The sequence below is a fragment of the Numenius arquata genome, chromosome 10 (assembly GCF_964106895.1).
Source record: "Numenius arquata chromosome 10, bNumArq3.hap1.1, whole genome shotgun sequence".
Lineage (NCBI taxonomy): Eukaryota > Metazoa > Chordata > Aves > Charadriiformes > Scolopacidae > Numenius > Numenius arquata.
This window is the reverse complement of record NC_133585.1, coordinates 21,316,972-21,342,602: the sequence shown is the minus strand read 5'-3', so window position 1 is coordinate 21,342,602 and position 25,631 is coordinate 21,316,972. Positions and strand designations below refer to the sequence as shown.

General features: G+C 41.6%; 1 protein-coding gene across 2 annotated transcripts in view; it reads right to left on the bottom strand.

Annotated features, from left to right (window-relative positions):
* The window catches only part of PCDH15 (protocadherin related 15), a 383,455-nt gene that overhangs the window by 127,958 nt on the left and 229,866 nt on the right, over window positions 1-25,631 (bottom strand). For both annotated transcript variants that reach the window (XM_074155034.1, XM_074155035.1), the window contains exons 17-19: window positions 25,111-25,239; window positions 8,521-8,826; window positions 7,139-7,363 (exon numbers count right to left, since the gene is read on the bottom strand). In XM_074155034.1, the coding sequence (XP_074011135.1) occupies window positions 7,139-7,363; window positions 8,521-8,826; window positions 25,111-25,239 (660 nt within the window). The remainder of the gene's footprint in view (window positions 1-7,138; window positions 7,364-8,520; window positions 8,827-25,110; window positions 25,240-25,631) is intronic.

The window sequence follows — 25,631 nt, the reverse complement described above, 5'->3', positions numbered from 1 at the left end:
TGCCAAAGCAGGTCCACCCACAGCAGGTCCCACAGGAATGTGTCCAGGCAGGTTTGGAATGTCTCCAGAGAAGGAGACTCCACCACCTCCCTGGGCAGCCTCTTCCAGGGCTCTGCCACCCTCACAGGAAAGAAGTTCCTCCTCATGTTTAGGTGGAACTTCTTATGTTCCAGGTTGTGCCCATTTCCTCTTGTCCTGTCCCTGGGCACCACTGAAAAAAGACTGGCCCCATCCTCCTGACACCCACCCTGCAAGTATTTATGGGTGTTGATCAGATCCCCCCTCAGTCTTCTCTTCTCCAGACTAAACAGACCCAAGTCCCTCAGCCTTTCCTCATAAGAGAGATGCTCCAGACCCCTCATCATCTTTGTAGCCCTAGTTCTATTTCTCCTTGTTCTGACTCAAGTTTTAGGCAGTCGGAGAAACAAAGGGAGCATCCTTGTGTAAGCAGGTTGGAGCTCTGCACTGCTACGGCATCACTACAGCCACGATCCTGCCAACTTGAATATGAAGGACAGCAAGAAGGGTCACGTTGATGAACTATTCAGAGCAACCACGGCAGAGAGAAAGATTTACGTGTTACACGTTTTTTGTATGGTTGGTTTGTTTCTTTAATGCAAAGTTGCCAAGGAAGGGAAGACTTAGGATAACGATGATGGAAGATTCAAATTCACCCCCACGATAAGTACCAACCAATGCCTATCATGCATGATATAAAGCACAGGATGACTTTTAACTTCTCAATGGCATACCTCTCTTGAAAAACTAGCTTGACAGTTGCAGTTTGTGTACTCTCTGATGATAGCAGTATGTTTATTGATGTTTATGGGTATAGTGAATTTTATTAAATCTGAAAATTAATTGTATAATGTTTATAACAGGCCACTGGGATTAAGGCACTGTAGGAATTATATGAACTACTGGGTTGGTGGCCTCGTAATATGGCATTGCTAGAAACACATAGACATGTTTTTGTTTATACTTGTTACTCTACTGCCTTGGTTACTCTACTCTACTTTATCAGCCAGAGATAATGGCTTCATTCCACTACATACTTGAAAAACTAAAAAGAAAACCAATCCCAGAACACAGAAGGAGGAGGAAAAGCAATTATAACAAACAAAAAAGAGACATAAAGTAATACAAAAATAATGCTGGTAATAACAATAAGAGGAGCTCACAGCATAAAATATGCAAGTACCTTACAGGCCCCATGATACAGAAATTCTTATAATATGTATTTAGGAACACATTACTCATTTAACAGCAATATAAACTGCAAAAAGGTTAGTTCTCTTTCTGTTAAGAAACTCTATTACCATAGCAATTGTTTCCAAATGCTAAATCCTAATAGTAAGTACACCATTTGAACTGTAATGACTTCGCTCCTTCCAATACTGGGAAACATTTCTATTGTGAGGGGATGCCTGTGCGTACTGCAGTATGCACGACAGGCACCCCTAGCAAACTATTCAGCCCTCTCGGACACTGAGTGAATGCAGATCTCTGCCGCTCTCATGGCAGAGGAACGATGCCTCCACAGCGGCAAACCACGGAAAAATAGCACACAAATTGTTTCTTGGAGCTGCTAATGTTTTTATCCCCTAAACTATGTTTTCAAGACTGATAAAACTTGCTATGTCTAACCTCCATAACTATCTGTGTGTTAAAAAAATCCAGATAAAATAAAAAGTTTTGTGTTCTTGATTACAGATCAGATTATAATCATCAGTTACTCTGGATGAACATTTGTGCAATCTCCCACGCCATCCCAAGACGAGATGAGTCATTACCAATTTCAGGTTATGGTGAAAAGTTATGAAAGCAGTGAGAGGAATCTTTCCATCATTTCCCAGCAGTCCTGGCAAACTGGAGAGGTCCCAGCTGACTGGCGCCTAGCAAATGTGACGCCCATCCACAAGAAGGATCAGAAGGATGATCCGGGGAACTCCAGGCCTGTCAGTCTGACCTCGGTGCCTGGGAAGGCCATGGAACAGAACATCCTGAGTGCCATTATGAGGCACATGAAGGTTGCCCCAGTGACCAGGCCCGTCCAGCACGGGTTCATGAGAGGCAGGTCCTGCTTGACAAACCTGATCTCCTGCTGTGACAAAGTGAGCCGCTTGGTGGGTGAGGGAAAGGCTGTGGATGTTGTTTACCAGGACTTTAGTAAGGCCTTTGACTTGGTTTCCCACAGTATCCTCCTGGAGAAACTGGCTGCCCGTGGCTTGGGTGGGAGGACTCTCCACCGGGTTAAAAACTGGCTGGAGGCCGGGCCCAGAGAGTGGTGGGGAATGGAGTTAAATCCAGTTGGCGGCCGGTCACGAGTGGTGTCCCCCAGGGCTGGGGACTGGGGCCGGGTCTCTTTAACATCCTTATCAATGATATGGACGAGGGGATCGAGTGCACCCTCAGTCAGTTCACAGAGGACACCAAGTTGGGTGGGAGTGTCGACCTGCTGGAGGGTAGAAAGGCTTTGCAGAGGGATCTGGACAGGCTGGATGGATGGGCCGAGGACAATGGGATGAGGTTCAACAAGGCCAAGTGCCGGGTCCTGCCCTTGGGTCACACCAACCCCCTGCAGCGCTCCAGGCTTGGGGCACAGTGGCTGGAGCTGCCTGGCAGAAAAGGACCTGGGGGTGTTGGTGGACTGTGGGCTGAACATGAGCCAGCAGTGTGCCCACGTGGCCAAGAAGGCCAACGGCATCCTGGCCTGCATCAGGAATAGCGTGGGGAGTAGGACTCAGGAGGTGATGGTCCCCCTGTACTGGGCACTGGTGAGGCCCCACCTCGAGGGCTGTGTCCAGTTTTGGGCCCCTTCCCACAAAAAAGACATTGAGGGGCTGGAGCGGGTCCAGAGAAGGGCAACGGAGCTGGTGAGGGGTCTGGAGAACAAGTCTTGTGAGGAGCGGCTGAGGGAGCTGGGGGTGTTCAGCCTGGAGAAAAGGAGGCTGAGGGGAGACCTTCTCGCTCTCTCCAACTCCCTGAAAGGAGGCTGTAGCCAGGGGGGGTCGGTCTCTTCTCCCAAGTCCCAGGCGATGGGACAAGAGGAAATGGCCTCAAGTTGCGCCAGGGGAGGTTCAGATTGGATAGTAGGAAAAATGTTGACAGGGAAAGGGTTCTTAATCCTTGGAATGGGCTGCCCAGGGAAGGGGTTGAGGCCCCATCCCTGGAAGGATTTAAAAGCCAGGCTGACCTAGTGCTTAGAGACATGGTTTAGTGATGGTTTTTATCAGAGTTCGGTTGATGGTTGGACTAGATGATCTGAAAGGTCCCTTCCAACCCAGACAATTCTATGATTCTATGAACGTGAGAACTGGAGAGAAAAAAGAAAAATCTCAGTCTGGTTCAGGTGGTTTGTATCTTTCTGGCAAGAAGAAATCAATGCCACTAATACTGTTCCTCCTCACTAATACTAGAAAGGATGCAACAATTTATTAATTTACCATTGGCCTTTTTTGAAGAAAGAGTCATAAGCCACCCATACAATGTAAAGGGCCATTTGGCTGCAGCAGGGTCCAATAATGTATTTCAATACTAATGTGCAGGTAACAGATTAAGTTATTTTTTCTGCAGTGAGTATTCTGCTATGCAATCTGTGTTTTGATCAAGTTCAGGGAAGGTTAATACAAACTATTTGTAATTTGTCACGCCAAAGGCTGAAAGCGAGAGTTTAAGGGAAGTCACTGTGTGTATCCACCCTCCTCCAAGCCGGAAAGATCAGTGTGGTTACGGGTATGCTGCACTGCTGCTCATTCCATTTTATATCACATAAATGATAGATGACACCATCAGATGTTGTCCATAGCTGGTAAACAGAATCCTATTACACAGTAAAAATTACAGTGCTTTCGGTTAAGAGCTGAACTGTGAAAAAGGACAAATGTTAACGGAGCAGCATAAACCCAAACAGACTTGGAGACCTCTGTAACACAAATACCGCTCCAAGGATTACAGGGGCTGCATCCCTAACAGTTGTCTGAATTCCCTGCTTGGACTCACTGTTGCTGTAATGCCTGTTTCTGGTTTTCTCTAGTTCCATTTTGTGTTTTGAAGACTGCAATCTGCACAACTGCTAGGGTCTACAGTTAAACACTGTATTAAAGTAATTATTCTAATACCATCTTCTAAATGAAGTGAAAGCACAATTACTACTAAGAGGTAACAGACACATCCAGTTCTTGGTCCCAGAGCAGGAGCAAAAGACAGGCTGAGCAGGAGGGACCAGCTCCTCCAGAGCCATGGCAGAGATGTACACCCCCATGCAGAAGCACCCTGTCCCTGAACACAGGCTCAGACTTGGCAGATGGTCTGGCAGAAATTGTGATTATTAGAACCCCTTCGGTTCCCTCTGCAGACATCTTAATTGGCCAACAAAAAATTATAAATGACTTCCATGAAACCGTGAACATGCTCATCAGGAGTTATCTATTTAGCTAAGCCCTGAAGCAGCAGTTCAGACCGTGGCTAAAATTGCAGAGGAATAAAAGCCTCGATTGGAATCAGGTAATACACTGTATTACTTGATCACTGTAACAAATCACTGTAGGCTGCTGCATGCCATTGCGTGTCTGGATTCAGCGCCCTGCAAACATCTCCACTGCCCCGCTAGAGAGAAAGCAGTACCCTCTGTCAGTTCACCAGGACGTGCTGATGTTGGCTCTATGCAAGGGCTCTCCCCCTTCAGAAGAAGGGAGAATATGAGTTCTTCCCACTAAAAACAAACCCAAACCGCATTGCGACGCACTTTTTACTTCTGCACTTCTTTTCACAGCCAAGGCCTGATCCTCTTGTTCTCACTTGGCTTCCAAGACTTGGCACCCCTCTCCTGCTGCTCTGCTGCTTGAGTTGACCATTTCAGGTGTCCTCTTGTGGATCCTTCTCACCTCACGCAGGGGTACCACAAGGCTCTGATTTCAATCTTCACTTTTGCCCCTCCTTCCCTATAAATTTTGTATCTGGAAAGTTCATCTATAAGCTCAAATTAAACCATTCTTTCTATTCCAGACATCTCTTGTGACCACGGTTCTAAACTTCTACCATCTGACATAAAACTCATTAATGATATCTGCCCAACAAAATAAGATACTAATATTTTTCTTTCCACAAGCCCTCCCCAGCTCTCTCGACTGCCACTCAAAATACTAAGCATCCCAGTATTAGCATTAACATTACTGGCATTAGTAATATGTAGTAATATTAGTAATAATAACAGATACCTGTTACTCAAGGCCGGAACCTAAGCATCATCTTCATCTCAGCAACATATATAATATTTAATTATGTCCACTGATCTGTTGAAAAAGTCAGCCTGTCGCTGAGTACAATATTCACATAATAATTTCTCTATTCTCTTTCTCATTTAAAATATAAGCTGCTTGTCCTCACTTTCAGGCCCTGTTCTGTCTCCAGCCTAACACCTTTTACTGCTGAAGTTGTTACTCCTGCCTTTCCAAACAAGTATCATCATGCTCTTTTTTCGTTGCTTGTGTGTGGGAAGAGTTTCCAGGAAAGCAAGAAACCTTTTTTTTGGATCCTATTAATTCCTTTTCTTAAGTTCCCTATTCCCACACCACCTCCTTTGACAATACCCAGTCTGCTCTTACACTAAGGCCACCAAGTGGATCTATATTACTCTTCTCTACCCTGTCATAAACGAATACAATACAAATGCACAATCGTATAGCTGGGTCAGCCGGGTGATGCAAACAACACCTTTTCTCCAAATACATTCCTATTTGAAAACAAGTCTCTCTAAAAAAAAAAAAATGAACAAAAACACCCAAATAAACCCAAACACTTTTATTCTTTCCAAAATTCACTGTGCTGGGCAAAAAGTTTCTTTTAGGAAAACAACAGGCTTCAGCAACTTCCTCCTTCAAAGTATTACAGAAAAAGCTCAGGGAATGATGTCTAAAGCAATGTTTTTCTTTGTTTGACTTGGAATCTGCCAAGGAAGAGCACAGACTGTTTGGAAACAGGTGACCTGCATCTCAATCTGAGAAATTTTGCAGAGACAGAGAGGTAGTGTAGAAGCCTTCTTACATTGTCATCAAAGCTAATAATCGGAGACATTTACTCCCCCTAAAATAATTCTGAGTACACTAGAGACTGACAAACAGAATTACTCAAAATCACATGGCAATTCCTAGCATCTGCAGATAAACAGCAAGCTGAACACAAGCCTGATTCATATATGCTAAATACTTTCCTCAGACTTACATTTAAACTGAAGTTGCCAGATACGAAGTTCACATTCGTGAGCTCCGCTTTTGTTCCTGCTGCAATTTTTGCTTCTTAGCTAAAATACGAGTAATTAAACTCTCTTCTCTCCCACAGCTCACAATTCTTCACTGACAGAGTCGACAACAAAAAAGAAAAGCATCTGCGCCAAAGGACTCGACTGACTGGCTCCAGAACTGCACCTTTGTAAATGCAAGGAGACATGATATAGAGCATCTAAAATACCCTCTCCTCTTGGACGTGAGTTCATCAACCCAATTAAGATGGGTAAGTGCTAATGTTTCAGCTACAAATGCTTTTCATTTGAGGATCGTTACCAAACAGAATATCATTATCCTTATCCCCGTGTTACTGATGAGATAACTGAGACCCAGAGGTGATGCTGTAACTCACTGCATAAAAACAACTCATTGTGCAAGACCACTAAATAAGCCTGTTCCTTAGTAGAATCTGAAATATAGGATGTGGCGTGCTGCATCAACACTCAATACACCTGAATGGTTCATAAAATTACAATTTATGAGAGCTTTAACTAAAATGTGATGGTGTAATTTTTGGAAACAATTCCATTAGGTACTTATTTCAGCCTTTCAGGGCTTCTAAAGGAGTAACTGTTTATATATGTCTCAGGTATTCCTGTACTTCATAAATCTGTGATCCAAGATTTAACTACGTAATGGCATATAGCAAAGTAATTATAGCTGTTATAAAGTGTGTGTTTAACTGAACACGTTGCTGTCAGAAAAAGGCAGCAGCTTCCTACATGTGAAAAAGCAGGAAAGCAGACATACTGCTGCCAGGCTCTGGTGTTTCACCAGGATACCTGTAAAATACGAGGAAGGATTCTGTAACAAATAGGAGAGGATTCTATCAACCAACAAGTTATTCCTCTCACCTTTACTCTCACTGTGACAGTAGCGAGACCAGGAGGCATAGTGCCCTTGCTATCGAAGGCTTCCACAAGAAAGGTGAAGGTTGCTTCCGTGTCGGCGAATGATTCATAATCCAAGGACTTCAAAAGCGATAACTCGCCTGTATATTTGTTCAGTGCAAAATACTCCAGTGCTTCCTGTGTCCGTATTCGATAGTTAACATCAGAACCAAGATCGACATCCTTTGCCTAGAGCATGAAGGAAAAAAAAAAACCCAAACAAAATCCATTTTCACAGGAAATCCCTACTAGATTTAAAGAACATAAAAAAGCAAGCTACTGCAAACAAATTTAATTTCATTGTATTATTCTAATACTATTTGATGTACTTAATACTATTGCACAAACACAAGGAAGACAAATCCACTTAAGGTTATAAAAACCAGAGATAGGCGCCACATGAAATAAGCACAATATTCTGAGCAAGAGTCACTGGAAGCTCAATGTGTTCCTGTTCTCCTCCCTGGGCACCTGCTAACAGCCACTGCCAGGGAGAGGACGCTGGGCTAAGCAGGCGTTTGCTCTCACCCCCATATGGCAGCATGGATGTTTTAGATTCATACCAGTATTTAGACAAAGAATATTAATTTTCATCAGGATAAGGAGTATTATGTGATTGCTTCAGCTGTAATTTGACCTTAGATTCATCTGCAGTCAGGTTCAGAGAAAACCATTCTGGTTGAAATTGGCTCGGGACAGATTCTTCTCATTAAAGGACGCTGACCAAAACACCAGGAGGATATACAGGCTGCTTACGGGAAGTGAATCTCAGCTGTCTTCAGAGATCTCGCTCATCCTTGAACAATTAACTCTCAGTTGTCTGAGTATCTTTTATAGTCAGTGAAGGGAAGACAACACCTCTAGGTGCCCACTTTACTCAAGCTATCTTAGATGGTGATCTTGGTACTGGGTGAATTGCTTCTGGAAGCAACTATTTATCTCCATTAACTATAATGTGAGGTTAGACATCTAGGTTTGACTTAAACGTCTGCAGTAGTTGAGATACAGCTCTCTCTTCCTACTCATGTGAACAGGTAGAAGCAATATAAGCTTTCAAAAACAAATCGGAAGCGCTTTAAATGTGTAAAATGATATTCCAAGAAGTGACAATAGTAGTGTAGGTTCTGTTGTTTGTTTAGTAATTGCTCTTATTTCCAAATGAACCCCAGCTTCAAACTATTTTTAGGTACCTGTCTTAAGGTCATGCATTTTTCAGCCTGTTAATGCGGTCACTTCCCCCACTCCAGTTTGCAATCTTTTAGTGCAGTCGCCCTGACAAGTAAGAACGTGCTTAGTATTGCAGAACGTTTACAAAACACCTTCTTCCCTCTACAGTGCTTTCTTACCTCTAATTGCAGGAAGACAGTGCCTGGTGGTAGATTTTCTGGCACGCAGACAGAGTAGGAAGCATTAGTAAAAACAGGGCTGTTGTCATCAATATCCAGCACCTTGATGGCTAAGGTTAGCGTTGAATGGCGGGGGTCCACAGCTCCGTCTGTTGCTACAACAGTAAGTTCATAATAGTCCCTTACTTCTCTGTTCAGTTTCACCGCCGTGTAAATGCTACCGTTTGACGTGATTCGGAAAAGATTGTTGAAGTTTGCCAAGCTGTAATGAACTTGACCGTTAACACCAGCATCTGGGTCTGTAGCCTAAAGAAACAGAAAAAAAGAACCCCATTTTAATGCAATTTTAAATACCTGCACGGGAGTACTGAGGTAAGCGAGGGTAATATTCTACAGAGTCCTAACGCTTGTGTGACCACTCAGCACTTCTTGTTCACAGCAGCTTCCCCTCTCGGATATTTTGCCGAAGGTAAAATATCACACAGAAACAAATGTCTTAATTTACAGTGACGGAAGGCAGGTTTACTGAATCCTACCTGGACTTCAGGAGAAAATACACATTGAGCTGCTCAGCCTTGGACAGCTGTGCACTTAAGCAGAAGATAAACGAGATGCTTTTAAAGTCAAGCCCTCAGATTGTTCTAATGCTGAAGTACCTTCAGGGTTAGGTGGTGTATGAGAGGACTTTTTATTTTACACCGATTTAGGTGTTTCGTTGCTGCCCAAATCGTTACGGAGTACATACTTAGATGAAAGATGGATGCAGTCAGCAGACAGGTAGAATGAACACATTAGTTAGAAATTTTCTTTTCACTTGTTTGTTGCATTTAGTGATGTTTTAATCATTGTTCTCTGAAGAACTACTTAACTTTCTATAGTTTATGCTGTTCTTCAAAACCAAATGTTATCCCATTTCATCCTTAGCCTTCTACACTCAGAAGAGGCAGATGACTGCAATAGGAAACTGTTTAGATTTTGCTCGATTGATATCTTTGTTCTCACGTAAGTCTCAAATTTCAGTATCAGACAAACAATTCTTGCTATTACGTCACCGCCCTACAGGGATGGACAAAATTCTTGGTTTTCCTAGAGCTACCAGGCCCTCAATATAGTCTGAATGCTGACCTGTTATTTTTCCTCCTCTTAATTAAATCATGGCATGATGAGTAAGGTTATGTAAATTAAACAAAGGGCATTCTGCGAACAAGATATTTTCATTTATTTGACTTTATAAATGAGGCGACAGACATCTGGGAAGATCATAAGAGATTTTCATGTTTTGTTATCAGAACAATTGTCAGGAAGTTTCCATGAATGTTTAATTCTGGTGAAGGTGTTCATTGTAAGACTTTGTAATGAAACCATTTATCTTCCTGGAAATCAATTAAAAGTTAATTAGAATTGTTAATAAGAAAAATTGTACTGTGCTTTCCCCCTGTGCTACATCAAGGTGCTTAGCAGTAACGGCTACAACTTCATAATGACCAGTCTATGGATAACACAGCCTTTTAATCGACGTCGTTCAACCTATGGCTGATTTGCTTAGTTTAGAATCAATTCTATCTCCTCTGTAGAAATAACTGGCTTGGGACAGAAAGACCTCCTAGATGACATTCTGGCAAACCGCCAGAAAGCTACTCAAGGAGAAAAGTTTAGAGAACACAGTAACAGACACTTTGCCTCACTGAAAGAAAAGCAAAGCGTAGGAAAGGCAGAGTAAGCTGCAGAGATTCCGGATAAGACACTAACAGCACTACTGACCCTCACAGACACAGATCTCCAACTCATGCCCGAGGTCTACCCTTACACTTAGCCTCTAATGTAAGACAACGCCATATTACAGCAATTAAATTGATTCTAAACAGCTGGAGTTAAAAAAACCAAACAACCCCACCCCATCCCCCCAAGCGTAACCTGAAATACTAGTACCATGGGAAACTACCAGAATAAACCAGGTAACATTTTTATTTAAGATTAATTTGAAAGAATGTTTTTGAATAGACAAACTTATTTTTTAGGAAAGCAAATTGGAATTACTTTCAAATATAGAGCAGGCTTTGCAATTTGGCTCCTAAAAATATGACTATATATGTTGTAAAGCACTGGAACAAGCTGTCTGGGGAAGTTGTGGCTGCCCCATCCCTGGAGGGGTTCAAGGCCAGGCTGGAGGGGGCTTGGAGCAACCTGCTCTGGTGCGAGGTGTCCCTGCCCAGGGCAGGGGGTTGGAACTCCATGATCTTGAAGGTCCCTTCCAACTCTAACCATTCTATGATTCTATGATTTATATATGTCCTTCAGCAAAAACATCTTTTCCACATTCTGCCGGACTCATTTGTTCATCATTATGAAATCCAGTTAAACTAGTTGTTACAGTACCACCGTAACACCAGTGAGAAGTCAAGCATCAGCTCTGTGCATTTTTTCCTGCCTTAGTCCTGTGCTTCCACGGCACGGGGCAAATTCAGATTTCAGACGGATGTTCTGACTGAACCATCAAATTGCACAAACAAGAGTTTGCTGCACTTTGTCCGCTAAAATGTCTATCATACAGGTGGTCTGATTATCTATTAGGTTAAAAAAACCCAGCTTGGCTCTCAACTCCCTGCTCTACCTGTGGCGTTACACCAGAGACAACTACAGCCAATTCACAGATCTACCCCATTGCTCAGGCAGCACTTCGTGCCACCCGTCGTTGATGACCACCATGCAGAAAGACCACCATGCTGCTGAGGAGACGGGCAAAGCTGAGAAGTTACAAGTTGTAGAAGCAGTGTCCAACCTACCTATGGGCATTTTTGTGACCCCAAGACAGACTTGGGAAGGCCAAGTGTCCTATGTGGTGCCTCCTCCAGCCCAGATTCCCCAACAGTAGAGCAGAGGGGCCTTTATGTCCCCTAACACCACCTGGACCACCATGGTGTCCCCACAGGCTGCAGGGGAGTCTGCTCTGGCACCTGAAGCTCCTCTTCCCCCTCAGTGCTTGTTCCTCGCTGCCGGGAGAAGTTTTGCCCTTTCTTAATGCCATTCCCCAGAGGCACCACCCGTGTCACCGATGGGCTGAGCTGGGCCCTGTGGGGCCAAGGCTGGAACCAGCCTCGTCTGACATCTCCCCACAGAGACTCCTCACCCTGCTGCCAGCCCTGGCCATGGGCACCACGCATATACGTGTTTAAAACTGAAGTGCATGTTTTTATAAAAATGAAACTGATTTTATTGTGAAAAAAAAAAACACTTTAAGAAAATGCTATTATTTTACCAAATTAGATCACTTTTACGTTTTTGGATCTCCATTAATTAACATTTTATCACTATAAACTTGAAAAGAGATAACGTACTCTTTATGGATATGAAAGAAAAGGGGTTTAATCTGTTTTCTAAACGAATCCTGTCTCAAAGGTATACAAAATTAACTCTTTCCACACGGAAATAATTTCACAGAGGACAGCAGCTCTGTGGAGAAGTCCTCAAAGGACTCCTTGGTGGCATGGTTGTTACCTGTTCCTGTTGGCAGCTATTGCTTTGTATCAAAACAGATGACTTGAAGTCATCCCCATTTCATCCCCATGCTCTGTCTCCGACAGGTACAAGCCGGCACGTACGCACTGCAAGCCTTGACCAGAAGGTAAGGGAGTAGGAGGTCTGCACAATGAGGAGCTGGGCTTTCAGAAAGTCCTGCTTCAAAAACCAGCCCTGGTTGAATTACCCTTAAAACACTATCCTTAACCAGAAGCCAGCAACATCCCAATAAATTAAATACAATTTGCTCATTACCGACGCTGAGCTGAATTACCCAGGTATACAGTTAACAGAGGTGGAGAGAAGCAAGCAAACCCTTCATTTCTGTATGACCCGAGTCCCAAGGGAAGCCCCAAAGACAAATTCAAGGAGACTACGGAAGGACTAAAAGATGCAAGAGCACATTCTTGCACCCAATGCATCACAGAAGGCTTTCAAACACAACTCATCCTCAGCCATTTGCACATAAAAAGCATGGGAAGAGTCTTGAAGCTTCAGTTGGTAAAGGGCCACCAGATGATAGCAGATCTTAAAAGGAGCTACAGATCTATTTACAGGCAGAAATCTCTTCGCAACCCTGCCGATGTTGCTCATACAAGAAGTGCAGGCTTTGTAGAGGCAGCAGAAACAGCAAACATGATTGCTGTAGGCAACACAGCCCTGGAAGGACACAGGGGAAACAGACACCACGGAAATTGAGAACAAACAAACAAAAACCCAAGAAGAGGAAACCAGCAAAATGAGGGAAATTTCAAAAGTAGCGGAAAGGATCCCGAGAAGGGACAATAGTGTTTTGCACCTCAAATGCTGGAGGTAGTGAGAATTTCCTCCAGCACCACTGATGGCTGAGAGGATCTGAGAGCCAGAGCTGCATGCACTGCCGCTGTCATCTCTACTACATAGTACTACCTGGAGGGGAAGACTTGCATATATTCATCCACTGGATATGAATAAGGATGAAAAATTATCCAACTATAAGAGTTGCGTGGAGGTACACCATCTGCATAACCAGAGGAGCACTGAAAGGAGGAGAAGAGAGCTGTTTGGGGTGGGCATGTCCTCTCATTGCACCCCTTCATTTTGTTCCCTGGAGTTTACCTGCTCCCCAACTGATCTCTGAGCCACACAGCCTCAGCCAGCCAGCCCACAGCACTCTTGGACCACAGCAGGTCTCAGGCTTGTTTCTGTTCAGACCAAGTTTGGTGGCCCTGGGATTATGACATTCCAGGCTCTATCTGAACTTCTGCACAGAGACATGGCAGGTATGAATCCAGGCTTCGTGGGCAAAATTGGCCACGCCAGCCTTTCCAGAAACAGACACAGAGTACCTGTTTAAAGGACTAAGCTCCGCAAGCTGAGCCACAGGACACTACAAATTCAGATCAAGAACCTCTCCCTGATGTTCTGATTCTGCCATCTGCTCCTGATGTTTCTAGTCACTGCTTTCTCCAATGGCTCCAAAAATTTATCTCCTAGGATGTATGAAAGGTTGTCAGCTCTGGGGTCTCTCCAGCAAACAGCTCCCTTGTCTGTTTTCAGCTACAACAATGAAATACAAATCACAGATACTATTTTTCTCTGGGCTACATCAACGTTCTTAATAATTTATTAGGTAAGTCCATTAGGACCAAACTTTGAGCACAAAATTGGCCAGATTTCTTTCTGTTCCCCATAGCATCTCACATGAGTTTCAAATCCCTACACGTTTGATCTTGCCTCTGCGTGTAGGATGTGTGCAGAACACATTTTTGCCCCCTACGATAAGCCAAAGCTGTCCAAGTTGAAGGCAGCACAAGCGATAATCCACATTTCCAAAGACCACCACTCACTCTTCCCCTGCCACAGCGGGATGTCAAGACCAGACAACCGAAGAAAGAACCTACTCATTCCTGCCTTATTTTCCTGCTAGAAGATTTTTTTGTCGCATCCAGCCCTGACCCCAGCCCTCCTTCCCCTCATCCCTACAGTCATCAAAGGGAAGGAGAAGTATCAGTTCAAGTCCCCGTAGCTGTGGAGGTAGAGCTGGGTAACAAGCAGGAGAGCGAAGGAGCCTGAGGGGCTCTCGGCCATCACGCCAGAACTACTGCAACACCTGAGTTCCCACCCATCCTATCACCCCAAAATCTGCCAACACATTCTGGGGTTTAATCGCTTGCAATACACTTGCTAAATCTGGAGAGGAAACTAAGCTGATTTTGCTATTCTGGGTAAGAGAAAAACTGGGAACCATCCCTCTCTGCATGCTCAGAGGTTTTCCTCCGTTGTTACTGAACCGGGTTCAAGCAGCCTGTTGGGCAAATTTCCTACACCAGTGGTACACAACTGAAGAGCTCGTAAATTCACTCAACTCAACGTGGGCTAAACAAAAACGATTTTGTCAGGATAGAGGAGCCTGCTTTACATACATCGAAGGTAATTTATTTCCTTTTGACTGAGAGCATCTGCAGGAGTACAAATCAGACTTAAAATATGAAAAGAAACAAACCAACCCCTTGCTGACTGGCCCCTCTTGCCAATGCTGCAAGAGATGCAGAAAGAGGAGATGCACATTTCTCCCTCTCCCATCTCGTTATGTTTATTCAGAACTAGGAAAAGCATGTTCCTCTGACGAGTCTCTAGTAACTACTGCTGTTACTCCAGGAACTCCTCAGATCTCCATGACTGCTCTCACTTCCATCTCTCATGGGGCTAAGTTATAAAGTACTGCATGATAAAAGAAATCTGGAAACCTAGGAATATAAACTAATCATTACTTTATTTCCCGCAAAACACATTCCACATTTACTGGAGATACCCTAATCGGCAAGGTGACAGCCTTTATCTGTTGTGGTAAGTTTAAATTTGCATTACCAACTATGCTTCAACATTACTAAGAAACCCTCATGAATATAAACCAACAGCGTTCCAGAGTAACAAATTATCTTCCTTCATCTTAAAACAGCTTGAAAATACAATTGTGGGAGATCTGAATTACCAAAATATCTCTTGAAGGATCATTAACTCTGAAATAGAATAACAAATGCTTAAATGTCAACAATATTAATTATATCATTATCGTTCTTTTCAAAAGAAACCTCTTGCTAATATCCACAACTCTTGCTCACGACGGGTAACAACAGGATTTAGGCAAGTTAATTGAGGGTTTATGCTTGGACTGCTGGAGCTGGAAACCAGCAAAATAAGGCAGTGTGTTGTTATTCATACTCGTCTACAAAGCAGAGGCAAACACGACAAGTATCTCCTCATTAAAGCTGAAACGCTTCTTAGGAGCCACTTTGCCACCAACTCAACTTCCTCCAGATGAAATTTTCCTTCAGGTCTTCTTCGGGGACAGAAGTTCCCCATGGTCCATACCCATTCCAACAAAACCTCCTGATCCCTGACAGCATCTCCAGTATTCCAGCAAACACCTCAGCTTGAGGGAGGGATGGAAATCATTCTGGAGGATACAAAGGATGATGTTGGTGGGAGTTGGGTTATTGTTTTCATGGATGATAACATGATTTTTTCTATTATTATGGGTTTAATGGGTTTGTTATTATGGGTTTAATTTTTTTTTTTATTATGAGTTTAAAAGATTCCTAGGCTCCTCAACTGTGTCAAATAGCAAATCAAGTGTGGGTGGGAGTGCTAAATTGGATTTTGTACTTGTTTTTCAGGGAGATAAGTGTTTGTGCTCACAGGACAAAATTAACATCTCCCAGACACAGTAAGAGGCCACAGATATTTGAAATGTTTCTGGCCCCTTGGAATTTATTTAAAAATATTTTAAGAAGGGAAAATCAGTCACCCGTAAAAGTTTGGAATTTTTCTTCTGCTCTACATTTCAGAAAGGCTTTTCCTCTTTCATTTATTTTTGCCTGCTTTTACATGGTCTTTCATTTCCCTATTTCACTCATTACGTGCTTGAAGCAAAGCAAAATATTAGAAGACACCAACAATTTTGAAAGTTTTCTGCCAGCTGGACTCAAAATAATGTTATAAAGAAGTAAGGAAATACTTTTGCCTTCCCAGTGTTGTCAGCAGTTTCACACACAAACTCTTCTCATTTCACGCAGTAAGATGAATAAATCATGCTCCTAAATATACACAGTATCACTGTATGCCCATTACAGAGAGGTGTAATGCTCCCTTGCAACCCAAAATAAAAACCCCTACAAGAGTTAATTTCTGCAGAACTTCCTACAAAACCGACATTTAAATTACATTATTCGTATAAAGAAAAAAATAATTCTCTTACAGACTTGCAGAACTGGAGGACTGCAGGTTTTGTACAAGTTTCAGATAAGAAATGATATAATGCTTTTGTTCCGTACTTACGCTCAACTAAAAGTATACCGAATGCTTTTTAACTTACTTGATTCTGCTATATAATTTCTGACGTGTCACAAAACTTAACGTTACACTGCGAGAAGAGACAGAGGCTTAGTTACAATCTGTGATAAATCTTAAATGGTCTGAATTATTGGCCTGCAAAAAAAAAGACTTGATGAAGAAAGAAGATATAAAGAATAAACAATAAAATCGGACACTGCAGTATCAGGGGGCAATTTCAGTGACCTCTCACTGGCTGGGCAGTTCAAGTGGGTGTAGCTGGTCTAAAATCATTGGCGAGGCAAAAATGAAACTCAGAGGCAGCACCCTCAAATTTTGGCTATCTTGAAATGTCAAGGTAACTCCTACTTCATTAAAAGAACCAACTAACGCTCTGCACACACGGGCTTTTGGAAAACACTACGGGTTCTCTGTATATCCTCCAGGAACTTTTCAAAAGAAAAAGTGTCTTACTGAACGACAAGTCACACCAGCTTATCATTTTTTTTCATAACTACACTTGGAGTAATTTGTTAGGGTAAAGGTAGCACATGGTAGACTTCCAAATACTGACATATTTTAGCCATTATACAAGACGAGAAAACCTTTGGTAATTACTTGCATAGTCAATGCTAATTCAGTGCATCTGGAGGGTTAGCTCAGAAACCAATTTAATGCGACTCTAAATAAAACTACACAGTAAGAACAGTTAAATGCTACAAGCAAATATAAATTAAAATAAATGAAAACTGGGAAACTCATAGCTGCAAAACCATGATTCAATGGACTGGTGAACCTCCTACAGAAGTTAATCACGTTGTAACACTTAAAAATAGACAAGCTTTCTTCAGTCTGGCATGCAACCAAATTCTCCATTTAGAGACTTGCTCTGCCTGTTTTTACTTGAAAGATGTTTAGAAATTTTGCTTTTATGATGAGTATGTTCTTTGGCAATGATATGATCAAGCAATTCAGAAATTAAAGCAATAAATATACATACTAGCAGAAAACCCAAAGCTTTCTAAATCACTGATCAAATATTTATATTGTTTAAAATCTCCACATTTAGGAGGGTTCCCAAACATTTCTCTGATAGCATTAATCCATTTGGAAGTTATTTTTGTCATTTTTCTAGACTGCTGGCTGTCCTCATAAGTCACCTAATTAGAGATCATTAGAATTAGAATCTGAGCTGGAACATAACAGCCAGCATTTGGACTTGGAACTACTTATCCCACCAGTCAGACTCTTAAAACACTCTGGGTTGTGTTCTGTTGCCTTCTCTTGCTCACAGAATAGCACTTAAAAGAAATTAGTCTTCTTATATCAATTCTACAGATATTGAGGTTGCAAGGTCTGAATATTTTGAAAAAGTTAAGACACTTGACACGTATCACCAGACAACTCCCCAACTTCTCTTTCTACCAGGCACCCTTCAAAAAAGGAATCGCTGATCTAGACAATTGTTCAAGTCACAGAAGAACACCTCTAATGAGAGACTGCAGTCAAAAGTTAGCAGGCCCAATGGAAACCACCCTAATTTGTAAGCTCAGCAAACCCATAATTTCTTATCCCAGCAACAGAAATCTGAACAGGTAAATCAAACGGAATCGGCCATCAAAATACTAAATGGGCATGTATTAAAGACATGAAACCACTCATTCAGAAGATTTAGTATGACATCAGGCCGAAATAGGTGAAAGGGCTTAAAAACACACTGGGATTCAAGGCGTCAGGCAGACAAAAATAAGAATTCCTTTCATACAGAAATCCCTGGACTCTCAATGATCAACTACTGCGAACGTGAAAACAGTTGAAATCCTTCTCTGGTAACAACTATCAGACCTTCCACTGCGTTAAAGCACAAATGTTATTATTCTGAAGACAACGGTGTAAATTAATGCATAAATAGAATATTGGAAACAGGAAAGACAAGAGCATAGCTTTTGAAATCTATTTAGTTTAAAAAGTCACCCCATTTACCGTATGTTATGGGTGGCAAGGAGCTTTCTAAAGTGATTTGGTTTGTGTGTTAAGCTCACCTAAGTTCAAGGAACCATGTAACGCAGAGGGAGTGTGGCTGCAGCCGTGTGCTGTGAAATACCCTCCAGAAATGATACAACTCCTTAGGGGTGTCAGCAGAAAGAAGCTAATTGTGCCTAGCACTGCCGGTAAGATGGGAAAGAAATTGTACACATCTACAACCACATCTACTTCATCTCGTGCCACAGGTTTGGACTTGAAACCATGGCATCTGTCTCGTTTTCAGAGGCTGGAGGAATTTGGTTGTTAACAAACAGGTGAAAATCCAACTAGAAGCACGTGGGATGACGACATGGACTTCAGCAAGGGCTGTCATTTCATTGCTTCTCACCATCTAAGGAGAGACGCAGCCTTTAATAATTATTGTGACAGCCAACTATAAAATCTGAAGGGAATACGGGGAAAGAAAGATAAAATTAAGCTAAAATAAGACTTTAAGCTAAAGACTTTAAAATATGTGAAGGCTATTCATAGAAATTACTATTTTCTGCATTTCTCATCCTTCTTACATATCCCCTTCCAGTCCCCAGGACTTACCGTTTAGCTTAAACCAAAAGCAAATCCCGGCACCTCTTCCGTACACAAATTTAATCTGCATCCAGCCGTGGACATGCAAAAGATTAAAGGCAGACTCTGTGGATGCAGTGAGTCAGAGAAGCTACAACTCTTCCACCCTGATTAGGTAATTAGGGGCTGACAAAACCGATAGGGGCTGGGCGAGACGCAAGAATAAAAGCACTTGCAACAGGACCTGAGCATGTCCACGGCCTCTTGGAAATACTCTCCCCTCCGCTCGCTTTGTCTGACACGAAACTATGAAAGTCTTCATGTCGTCACCATCTCCGTGAGAATCTTAAGGGAGACAGCGCTGAGAGCCTTACGAAAGGTCTCTCTAACCTACCTTGTAGACTATTTTCTTAATAAGCATGCAAGGAAATGAAACCACAGAGGTCCTATTGAAACAACCTCGTAACGATCCAATCGCTCATAAGAAACTACATGGAAGTTACAGAAATGAGCACAAACAGAAGCTCAAGAATAACAGTTTAATAGCTGGGAAGTCACACCTCACTCCTACACACACAGATCCGGTGGTAGTTACACCACTAAACAGTAACAGGTACGTTAATGATACAGAGGCACACACTGCAACCAAAAAGACAAAGGTCTGAATTCCCTCTGGTTGTGGCCCATCTGCCATGTTAAGATTCTCCAATTTTAAATTCTGATTAATATTTTACGGATTCTTACTTCAAAAATCCTAGCTGCTCATATTCAAAATCCGTTGTTAGGTAATGTAACACGCAGTGAGCTGCAGTCGTGGACTCACTCTGGGTATTTGAGATTTACTTCAGAGGCCGTGATTTTACTATTCCCCAAAGAAGAGTAACTCCTTTCACTCACAGACTGTCCCTTCCTGCCAATAAATCTCCCTTTTTTCTCTGGTCGTGTCCTTTTTCCTCCACCTCTAATTTTCCTACAAGTCGTTTAAAGGTACAGGAGACCTGAGAATTTAATTTCAGAAGCTGGTATTTTTAGTACGGGTAAGGTGTAATGTACAGTGCAGGTTGTGGGAAAATACGCCTTGTTCTATGAACCTTCATGCAGAAAACGTGCCTACGGTGATTTAGGTAAAGCGAGATTCCTTTCTAGACATTTAACAACAAAATCTTGTAATGCAATACCTCATCAGCATTTGCAGCAGTTTTCCTGCATGCCGAAAGACAGAATCATGTAGTTGTAAGGGATGGCCAGAGGTCATTTAATCCACCACAATAAGCCTTAATGTCATCTATGAAATTTAAGCTGGGCCTTAAATCATGAGACTTACAGGGTTTACCCCCTGCAATTTAAATAAAAATTTAAGAAGCTTGTAAGAATTCACTGATATTCACAGACAGAAAGCTCTGTGAGGAAATTGGCATCGTAATTAAATTTCATTAGCATTCAAAAGTGACAGTTTGCTTCTATACACAACACATTTAAAGCACTTCTGTACCATTAAAAGAAAATATCTAGAATTAGCAGACCGGTGCCATAGAGGCCACCTCTGTTTCACTTGTCTTACAGTTTTGTTCCATAGTGGACAGATGCTATTGGATGTATACCACAGGTATGAATTTACATTTATTACATAAAATAGAAAAGCAAAGTTTTTCCATTGTACAGTACAATCAAAGAAAGTTCTCCAAAGCGTGCTTTCCAACAGGTAGAATGGCTTCATCGTAAAGAGCAACCGACTTGAGCATTTCTTCTCTCATTTAAAAAAAGAAGTGGATGACAGGGGTGTTACACACAGTTTGCAAATCGCTTTCAGTACTGGAGCTTATTTGTCAAGTATATTTGGAGCTTATTCTCCATTTTAGGGAAGATCTAAGGTCCAGTGACACTTGAACACCTGATGAGGGGTTGGTTTGGCCACTGCCATGTAATTCTTTACCCATATTTTCCTTCTCATGTCTCTTTCATGTCCCTATCTCCCCTTGATACCAACAAATTCATGTTGGAGATGTCAAACAGTGCTGATCAGTGACACAAAAATATGCCTACAATAAACAAATTGTTTCACACACACACATAATCTGAGGAAATATAAGAAAGAGATGAATAGAAACTTCAGTCGAGTGATTTGTTTCCTCTCCTGGGCCCCATCGGGCCAACTGTTTCTTATTTAATCGCAGATTGCATTTTTAAAGTCTGTAACAAATTACTTGGGACTGTCTTTCACTGAGCAAAAATGGGAACCTTTTGCAGATTTTGCAGTGGATACATCGATCCCCACCTAAATTTCATTCCACTTTTTTACCTCTTACGGACCAGGTATTGATAAACAGCACACTGTACCACGCAAAGCATCAAACGCCTGTCTTCGGCAGGACCTCAGCTGGTTTAGGCTGCAGTAGACAATAAGGTGCCTGAATTTCATTTTCAAGTTTCCCGTTTGAACCTTTTTTATTTCCTGTTGGTCCTTTGTAGAGAGTTTCATTCAGCAATTCTCCTCCTGTCTTGCTGGGGGATCCCCGTGAACAGACATGAAAGAACAGCAGGGAATCTAATACACTTCCAACTGCTCCAATTGAGACAACACTGTGCAAAATAAAAGGGATTTGAAATACATCTGCTACACTTTCAGCCTTCTCCTGTCTAGCTTTTGTTCTTTTGATCTTCAGTGTGCTCCTCAAATCCCCATAGGCAGCACTCCTATGCTGGTGCCTCCAGGAACTCCAGCTGGCAGAGGAAGAGCCATCAGAGTGGTGGATATGAGGGCACTTCAGAGCGAGAGATGAAGTTCTGCAGTGTCAGGAGAGGAAAGGAAGATGAAGCCCATACAGAAAGTCAAGAACAGGAAAAACGTTTCAATAGCTGTTCTAGACTAATTCTAATATTTTAATATAGGTACTGATAAATTTGAGGCAGCTTTACCTTTCTACTTACTGACATCGCAGACTGTATCCCCAGACTTACCAGCATTACTACCATGTCAACTGACAATGGTAAAAAAAAAATTTAAAACCTAATTAATAGTAGTTGCTGCTAATAATCAAAGCATATAATAATTGATTTTGGTGGATTTCACATGAATAAAATAATAGATTTCAGTATTTCACTGAATTTCACTGAATTTTTAGAGTTGGAAGGGACCATAAAGATCATCTAGTCCAACTCCCCTGCCAAAGCAGGATTGCCCAGAGCATGTCAGAGCATGTTACTCAGGACGGCATCCAGGCGGGTCTTGAAGATCTCCAGAGAAGGGGACTCCACACCCTCCCTGGGCAGCCTGTTCCAGGGCTCTGGCACCCTCACCGGAAAGAAGTTTCTCCTCATATTTGAGTGGAACTTCCCATGTTCCAGCTTGTGCCCGTTGCCCCTCGTCCTCTCGCTGGCAACCACTGAAAAGAGTCCGGCTCCATCCTCCTTCAACCCACCCTTTAGATACTTGTAAGCATTGATAAGGTCTCCCCTCAGCCTTCTCTTCTCCAGGCTAAAGAGGCTCTCTCAGCCTTTCCTCATCAGGGAGATGTTCCAATCCTTGAATCATCCTCGTATAAAATACATCCTGTATAAAATACATTCAAATAGTAAGCCAATTAGAAACAAAATAAATTTGGTTGTGAGTGTCCCTCTGGAGGTTGTTTGGTCAATCCTTCAGCACCCAGGGCATTGCTTGTGTCTTATTTCCTTAAACAGCCCATAACTTTATCATCTTCTACTGTGGGTAGTGCTTTCCTGCCCCTGGGCTCAGGCAGCTGATGGTCCCAGTATCAAACCTTACCAGTAAAAAAAACTAAGGCATCAAAGTAGTTGAGCACCTTTTCCATATCCTTCGTCAGTAGGTCCTCTGCCTCAAAGAGCAGCAGGGCCCATGTCTTCTTGGGTCTTTAGGTAAAAATCTCTTGCTGTGCTTTTCCCGAAGCCAACATTCAAAACGGAAAGGGACACCACAAAAACCTGTTTGCTTATTTTTTTTTTAAAATCATCGATATCACTGCTTTCTCTGGTGGATTTCAGGTTTCTGTTGGAAATGAATACAGTAAAAGACATTTTGAAAAGCAGGCTTGCCAGTCAGTGGCTTAATTCTTGGTAGTGAAAATACATGACACAATAAGGGCTACCTTCTTTTACCAGGCTATTTTTGTCTAAAATAGGCCTTTGTATTTTAACCACATGAGAGCCTCTACACAAAACACATTCCCATAGAAACCCCTCCCGTACCTCCCGTGGTTCTAACGCACTGCGAAGCACAACACCGCAACAAAAGCTATTTTGGTTTTTAAACAAGAACATCCTCAAACAACATCGCTACACCTAAATGTTCATCATCCTTATCCCACTAATCTCACTGAAGCCAGAAAAAAATTCCAAGTGCCTAAATCACTGTTTTCTGTACTATCTATTTGCATTTGTGAACATGAAACAGTAGAAGCTACGTGCAGTATCTGTGCTATAAAGAGAAAGCTTTTTCCATCCAGGGACTGGGAATTAGGAGTGGTGATAAACATAACAATACATGATGTAACCAGTTTCGTCTTTCCACAACTAGGAATAAGCCATCACAAGCCTTCCTTAAATATTTTCATTTCAACACAACTTTGAAATTATACTAGTTTGTAAGATCGAGAGGTTCTGTTGCAATAACTTGTTTTATTTTACAGTTCCATCTAAGCTAAAAATAGACCCAATCGTGTGTTTGAAAAGGTTATTGCACCTTGAGGGCACCTAGCAAACCACAAAATGGATTTTAAAGGTATTTGGTACTGATTTGAAATATCATGTCCATACATTTTAGGATGCAAAATGAAAAATGACCACATAAGATGAACACAATGACAAAACCCAAAGCAATAACTTATCAATTTATGGGAACAGATTTAATTGCAGGGATCCTAATCTCTGTATGTCCGAGGCTTCAAAACAGCCTGTTAATATTTCAGCCTAGCGTAACAAAATTAAGCTTTAGGAAAACTCTAATCTTCGTCAATGCTGACAAAAGTTATTTCCCTTGAAAATGACACCTGACCCTGGACAGCTTCAGAGCAGTACCCACCTGTAATGACAGCAGGTTATAAAGCAAGCAGAGCAGAGACATATGTAGAACCACTTCAGTGTTAAGAGCAAACTGTACTGAAGAAATCCACAAAACATCTAGGATAACTTGAAGGAAATCAAAACTCCATGAATAATTCATGAAATCAGAAGGAAACACAAACCCGTCCCAAGGACGCATTTTATCAATTTATAAATGCCAGAAAACAACAGAAGTTCATTCAAAAAGAACATCAAATTACCAAGAAAGGTGATAGACAAGAAACGCTGACGGATGTTTTACTGAATAATATAAATTTGGAAACAAGCATGGGTATTCAGGAGCTCCCATTTTCTATTGATATGGTTGCTACTGGAAAGGAAGGCAGATTTTTTGCCTAAATTCCTGAAAAAACACACTTCCGAATTCATCTTTTACCTACAGCTCATACTGCATCCAACCTTTGTGCTAACTCCTCACTGAAGGAAATATGAATCAACACATTAAACTACTAGTTCAAAAGAACCCAACTCATGCTTTCTTCTTTCATCCGATGTCAGGAAAAACTGACTTTGCCAAAAAACCACAAACAAGTGATGCACGTTTCAAGTGCCCGGATCTGCATTCGGTGGTCCAGAAGACCCATCCACGTTATAAAAATTTACACAGCTTCAAATCACTCAAATTAACAACACCCCAAGCACAATTTATTTTTATGACAGGTAATCAACTATTTCAGACAACAGTTTAACTGTTTTTCCCTTTAATGGCCTTACAATTTTCGACATGCATGACAATTTTACATACGTGTCACTTGTTCAGTATGTTAGAAAAATATTTTAAAAGAAATCAGTAAAAGTATAAAAACATGGCGATGATGATGTAACAGTGTACATCTGTTATAAGCAAGCTTTTACAGTGGTATGTCTTCAAAGACAGCTTTTTAATGTGCTATTTTTAAATGAAAAATCCTTTTCAGCTATTAAGTGTAGAGAAGAGTATCAGTTCCGCATTTTAAAGTCCAAAAGATGACTTTATTAACGTAAATACATCTGACAACAGACAGTTTGCATTTAAACCTGAGATATTTTGATGTGAGATTGTCTAAGGTAAAATTATTTGTACTCTTTACTAATAGTCTGGACAGTTTTGGTACTAAAATACACAATTTAACTCTGCACAGTTAAACTTACCCTTACTTGACCAACAAAAGCATTGGCTTCCTCTTCCTGTACGGACAGGTTTTTAGGTAGAAACATATCGAAAACTGGTCCGTTGTCATTTACATCCGTCACCACTATATTAACAGTAGCAGTTGAGGTCTACAGAGAAAGATAACGTTATGAATAAATTATCTTTATTTTACAATTTCACAGATGCATACTGCTCAGCAACCTTACTGCTGTGTGTCACACCCATCCAGTTCAGAATCAAAGGTAAACAGATTACCAATTTTTTTTTGGCATGTTTTTGTGAAACAGGAAACATTTTTGGTTTGAAGAGTATATTTTTGCATTTCTTTCCTTATAAGACAAAACAGGCTCGAGACTGAATAATGTATGAGAGATGCATGAAGGACATCAGATATCTTTTTTTCTTATATAGTCTTTTAAGGATGTAAGGATCTTTCATTCCGAGTGGGGAAAAAAGCTAAAAATACCAAAATTTGCCATAACTATAAATTTGGAAAGAAATTGCCGATTTTACTAATCAA